The 6,587-nt window shown below is 42.9% G+C and overlaps 1 protein-coding gene across 2 annotated transcripts in view; it reads left to right on the plus strand.

Moving 5' to 3' along the window:
- Positions 1-4,156, plus strand: part of LOC107093239 (homeobox protein Hox-B4a-like) — a 9,610-nt gene extending 5,454 nt beyond the window's left edge. Inside the window, exons 1-2 of one of the 2 annotated variants that reach the window (XM_015388172.1) lie at positions 1,546-2,284; positions 3,649-4,156. In XM_015388172.1, the coding sequence (XP_015243658.1) occupies positions 1,846-2,284; positions 3,649-3,950 (741 nt within the window). In that variant the 5' untranslated portion in view covers positions 1,546-1,845 and the 3' untranslated portion in view covers positions 3,951-4,156. Of the gene's footprint in view, positions 1-1,545; positions 2,285-3,648 lie in introns of those variants that run through there. The other variant, XM_015388171.1, reaches the window with a different exon arrangement.
- Positions 4,157-6,587: the final 2,431 nt, after the last annotated feature.

Genomic DNA, 6,587 nt, shown 5'->3' on the forward strand with positions numbered 1-6,587 from the left:
TATAATTTTTATAAATAGCTTGAAGGCTTGTTTATTTATTTTATGTGTTTTCAGTAAACGTTTATAAATAATCTTGGAAATGTGGAAGTTATTCTGGAGCTTTCGGTTCAACCTCCCCACTGCATCACCCCCCCCAGCCATAGACTTTATTCAGTTCAACAAAGAAACAAGAGGAGCATGTTCAATTCCAGCTGCTCGCTTTATCCTCGGCTTTTTAATCCGCGCCCTGAGGCCGCAGGAAGTTTGCGTTCATATTTAATCCACGCGCTCATGAGGTCAGGGGTCAAGGACAGCTGTGATGAAGGAAAATCTGGATTTATGAAAACAACACAGAGCCCATGTCTTCTATATCTACCCTGTAGATCCGGATTTGTGTCAGAATGACTGAAAGCATCACAAATTCGCTTCTAGGGGAGTATATAGTGGATTTAAACACGACGGCAGCGACGGATTCACCGCAGCTCCTGCGAAGCTAGACGTCACAACAGGTTGCTGCTTCCTGTTTGACATTTTCTGATTTAAAAAAAGCACATTTCATGCAGATTTTGCTGTAGATTAAATTTGAAAATACAATAAATCGATTTTATGGCTGCATATATTTGCCTTTGTTAATTTAATTCTATTTTTCCCCAAATGATCTGTCCTTTGATGAAAAACCTACTGATGAGGTTCTGATATTAATATTTCACGGAGGGGAAATATTTATTTTAAAAAGTAGGGATTGTTTTCTCTTTGCTTTCTGAATTTAATTGATTCGGATATTTATTCGGGTTCCTCTTAATGTTTTTATTTCAGCAAATTCTTTAAATTAAAAACATGATGCATCATTTATATTAATAGTATTTGTCTCCTAAAATAAACTATGCTTGACTTTGCATTTATTTTGTATATATTTGGTTTCCAGATGATGTACAGATGTACATCTGAAGGAAAAAGATACATTTTTTAAGGTCTGTGCGTAAAGATGAAAAGAAAAAAGGTTTTGTTTCTCTGCTGGTTTTATCGACTTATGGAGAATAAAAAGGAGCTTCATCCAGTATTTTTCATGCAAAGTGAAAGGCGACCCCGGCTGAATCAGTAACTGAGGTGGAGCTGATTGTTGGCTGAGTGCCTGTTGGAGCCGCATTGTTTTTTTTTTTTTTAAAGAAGGACACCGGTGCTGAACTCTCGCTCCTCATGCAAAGATTTTCTGGTGATTTAGGAGGCCGCGGAACCTGAATTACTTGATGAATTTTCTATCGATCCTAAACAAGCCAGATTAATCTCTGACACTGCTACTGGGTGGCGGTGCAGGAGGAGCAGGCCGGGCCTCTCTCCCACTCCCCGGTATTAGCGGAGGAGAATTAGGGGAAAGAAAGTTGGCAAACAGCCTGTATGCACACAGAGAAAGGCGCAGGCGCCGTGAACTCCCCAGAGAACCGCTTTCTGCTACTTTCATTTTTCTTAAAGATTTTATTTAGATTGTTTCATCAAACTCGTTTTAATTACTTTATTATTATTTTTTTTATCATTCTTTGCATCAGTTCAGGCTGCGAGTGTGTTGATCTGAGACAGCCAGCCATCAGAGAGAGGATGGAGGGAGAGGGTCTAATCAAAAACTCAGGTCATGTGACCATGCGCGTGCGGGAGCGCTGTGTATGTTTAATTCCATTTCCTTATCCGGGGGTCCGACCGAAGGCTTCCCATTGGCTGGCTGTGGTCACGTGGAATCCTAACTTTGTTCACTTGACAGAAAAGTAGGAGGGTTCAAGTGAACAGGAATAACCGAAGACTAAAGGGATGACATATAAATTTTAGTTATATATCTTTTCAAGTCGGCGCAATTTCAGAAAAAGGCTGAAATTAATGGCCATGAGCTCCTATTTGATCAACTCCAACTATGTTGATCCGAAGTTCCCACCCTGCGAGGAGTACTCACAGAGCGACTATCTGCCCAGTCACTCCCCGGACTATTACAGCTCACAGAGGCAGGAGCCCGCAGCGTTCCGGCCGGACTCCATCTACCACAGCGAGCACCACCCGGATCATCGTCACCAGCCACGGGTCGAGCCGCCGTACACACCGTGCCAGCGCGCACCGCAACCCTCGGTAGTGACGTCCCCCCAGGGGCGCACCGCTCTGCCCGCCGGGCTCCACACCACCCCCCTGTCGGAGCAGAGTCACCGCTGTGACTCGGTCACGCCGAGCCCACCTCCACCCTGCGGCCAAAGCGCTGCGTCCCCCGTCGGCGGCCGAAAGGACCCGGTGGTTTATCCGTGGATGAAGAAAGTGCATGTAAACATCGGTAAGAGCCGCATGGTAACTTTACCCCCCTCTCCTCCCCCCCCCCTCGGTCTGCAGCGTAGAGCTGGCCGTGCAGACAGCTCGGTGTCCAAACCTCTGCGCCCTCCGCTCCGTTAGCAGCAGAGGAGTCGCTGCAGGGTTTAGATTTACGGTCGTCTGTTTGCAGGGTCAATATAATTACACCCTCCATAAATTTTTATTACACCTCTCAGCTGTGGTGTCTTTGGAAGTCTGATCTCAGGCTGCTCTGCCTTATGACAACTCAGTGCGAGCCCATAAGTTAGCTTTTATACGCTGGTAATTCGACTTTAAGTGGTGCGGCTGTATAAACGGAGGACTCCAGCCTCACGTCTCTCTCGCTCTTCCAGGGAAAGGAAAGTTTTATGGCAGATGAAATATTCATGTTTATAGAGCCGGCCGTAAAACACTAATGTGAAAGTGAACAGCTATAGTCTGGTGCGGCTTCTCCCGGCATGTTTAAACTGGCTTTGCAGTCTATTGCTCTGTAATCTGAGCGCTCATCGCTCAACAGTAAAATATCAGATCTGCAAAGTCATAGGAATGTTTTCCTCCATAAAACGGATTTAGAAACACCGACATTTATTATTTGGCTTGTTTGTTTGGTTGTTTCACTTCACCGCTGCGTCCAGATTGGGATTTATTTATTTTTTTCCAGATTTCTTGAATCATTACTTTCTCAGCCATCCAGCAGCATCACCCCTGCTGCTGCTGAACCGCTCATCTCCCCACCTCCACCAAAAATCACCGCCTTTGTTTCCCATTAGTAAGCACACACAGAGAATGGCGGCATTCCTGCTCTCATCGGTGCAGTTTGCACAAGAAATAACCGAAAACGGCGGCGAACGGTATCAGTTCAAGGTCTAAATTGGTGTTTGCTGGAAAAAAGCGTTTTATTTCCAAACGTTTTCTGTTTGAGGTTTGATCATAGCTGCTTCCTCATAGCATCTAGTTGGGTAGTGTCGCTGTCGGCGGGCCTTGCGTGTCATCTGGCAACATCTGGGCAACCGGATAGCCCAACAAAACACAAAACACAAAAGGTTTGACTCTGTGCGCGCTGCTAGACACGATGATCATTGTTTGGACGCTGTCTGTGAATCAGCGGCTTATGCTTGTTGTTTATTCATCAAAAATAACACAGTAGTCCACAGAAATATTGCTCCCAATTTTTCAACAACTTATAAATGACTGTGGTCTGTTAGTTTATGAGGTCTTTCTAGTGTTTCCTTGAGGTTTAGTGTGAAATTCAGACCCAGTAAACATGTCGCCAGGCCTTATGGCCGCTCTGTTGTATTTACTGGCTGATGTTTGGCTTTTTTAATGCCCCATTCCTTTGTTCTTCCACAGTCAATTCCAATTACTCGGGTGGAGAGCCGAAGCGCTCCCGGACAGCTTATACGCGCCAGCAGGTTCTGGAGCTGGAGAAGGAGTTCCACTACAACCGCTACCTGACCAGGAGGCGCAGGGTAGAGATTGCGCACACGTTGTGCCTGTCAGAGCGTCAGATTAAGATCTGGTTCCAGAACCGGAGGATGAAATGGAAGAAGGACCACAAGCTGCCCAACACAAAAGTCCGCTCCGGGACCAACAGCACCTCAGGTTCTCAGACTATGCCCGTTTCTCAGAGCCGCTCCTCTGGACCTCTATAGTAGGCTACCTCTCTATAGTTAGCTTTGTTTTCTCGGCTTCTAGACTGAAACTGAAGGAGTGACCCATCAGAAGCTCCGGGAATAAACACTTTGGACAGGAATACGAACTCACTTCTTGAGAAGAAAGAAAGATCAGTCATTGCATACAGCTGGACTCCCACTGATTTGATCCGTTAACAATGTTTTCTTTTTTTTAATGTTGGATTGGGGGGGGGGGGGGGGGGTCTGTGCAGGAGAAGAACGCAGAGACGTGTCAGAACCAAGAACACTAGAGCTACACATTCCAGCTGTTCGCCTTCCATATTCCTATCAAACTTTACATCTTCTGTTTTTTTTCTCCCTTCCACTTACTCTTCCAGTGTGACGTCATCCCTACCATGCGTCGCTCAGAGGATATATCGGTTTGAATCTTTCTCTGCTTTTACTTTCTTTTCTTCTCCTCTCTAAGCCTTTTTTTCCCTTTTCTTTTAGAACATCCTCGTTTCCATGTTTAATCACACCGAACCCAGGAGCCATTTTTCATGTTTTCAGAGCAGGATACAAAGCAAAGGGGTGACTCTGCCAACTACCCCGCCCCCCTCAGACCAATACCCCCCCCTACCACCACCACCCTTATAAAAAATGAACTGTCGCTTCCTCCAATGCGCGCACTCCACCCCCATGCACAGGGCGTAAAAACAGAAAGCAGCATCATGTAGCCATGCTCGTGCCTGCAGTGTTCAAACAGAACATGTATCCGCAGGTAGAAGCCGACAGGCGGGTCGCTTCAACGCTGCTAGAAGTTTAAACTCGGTTTTCATGACTTGCTTGTTGGCAGAATGTGGATTTTAAACATGTTATTTTTGAAGTCAGTATTGATTGATAAACGGTTCTCTGTTGGCTTTGCTTAGACTGGTGTGGAAGGATAACTGGTCCGGTTATGATGTTCTACATGCTGCAGGCGCTGCCTATATATAAATAAGCATTTTCCAGCTCATACTAAATATGGAAGTTGCCCACAAGACATTAATAATCACACTGCAAAAAAAGTAAAAGTGCATTTCTTCTTGAATTGAGGAGGAAAGGGAGACAATTTACATTTAAAATAAGAAAACAATGCATTCTGTTATTTCAAGTGCATATTAACTAATTATCTTATTTTAAGTGTAAAAATACTCATAGGAAAATCCTCATATTAAGGTTAAAAACACTAAATTTAAGCCATGTTTACCTATTTCCAGCTCGCTTTTGCAGCGCACACCAAATCATCGTACAAACTGTACAAAACACAGCACTAAATAATGTATTACTTATTACCTCACTTGTAAATAATATATATATCTATAAATATATATACTATGTTTTATGGTATATTATATATATATGTTTGTTATTTCTGCTTGTTTATGAAGTGACCGGTTTTCAGGCTTTTAATGACATGAAGAGGTAAAACTCAGCTCCTTTCTTTCATTTTATGTTGGATTTAAACAAAATATGTCATCTAAGGATTTTTTTAAGCTAATATGGGTCATATTATTCAATACAGGGTAATTTGTTTATTTCCCCTAATTTTACCATCGTATTCTTTTATTTTTCCACATCTGATTTTTTTTTTAATTCCCCCGCTATGATATGATTCTACAAATGTTTGGAAACAGATGCTGTCTCCATTGAACATGTGTTACCAACCGATGCTCTTCTCTGTTCATCCAGTGTCAAGCTTTATGTTCTGTGTAAATAGACCAGAAATATAAATAAACGACTGAACGTGTAATTTTTCCAGTTTATTCAATGTTTATTTCTCTTATAAAGCGGGATCATCACCTATAGGGTCGTTGCTGCTTCCTGATTTTTGCGGGATTGTATTTCTATTGTTAGATTTAGATTTTCCCCCTTTTTTCAGAAAAAAATACCTTTATTTTTTTTTCTTTTCACATCCACTCTTATAGGGTTTAAGCGCTGGGATAAATATTTGTCCCATTAAATAATTTCATATAATCCAAGTGTTGGTTTTTGCCTGCAAAGCTGTCTGCAGAGATGATGTGGCTGCGATGATTTATCTGTTCCGGCCAGGAGTGATCCTGCTACATTACATCCTGTAATCTCATTTTAAATCACAAGCCGTCTTTCCGTTTTTCTCCGGTTCTCCACCTAATTTAGCAGAAGCTCCAACGCGCGGCTCTAACGCAGCTTGGACATGTATGTCCCTCCTCCCCCCCAAACACCATAGATCTTCTATTCCCTCAGCCTAAAAGCGCAGAAAAAATATATTCCAACGCTTAAACGGGTTTAATTTTGTAGATTTAACCTCACCCATCTATATATGTTGGAGCAGTATTATGTACACACGTTTTTCTTTTTCTATTTTTTTTTTCAGACATTACGGAAAAGGAACGGGCCGGTGCAATAGCTCAAGCCTTGACAACCAAATAGATAATCAACAAGACGAATGGCTTCTTTTGGGAGGTGCGGCTCTCGTATTAATTTTCATTTTCTTTTCTTTGAGCATGTATCGAAAATGGAGAACAATATGAAGGGGAACGAGAAATAGCATTCCTCTCTGTGAACTTTAAACAAAAAGACTCTGCCCCCCAAATTGGTGCGTTCAGGCACAAAGAAGATTCCAAGATCCTCTATTTGTTGCCTGATATGATATAT

The sequence above is a fragment of the Cyprinodon variegatus genome, unplaced genomic scaffold, assembly GCF_000732505.1.
Source record: "Cyprinodon variegatus isolate N-32 unplaced genomic scaffold, C_variegatus-1.0 Scaffold415, whole genome shotgun sequence".
NCBI classification, from domain to species: domain Eukaryota; kingdom Metazoa; phylum Chordata; class Actinopteri; order Cyprinodontiformes; family Cyprinodontidae; genus Cyprinodon; species Cyprinodon variegatus.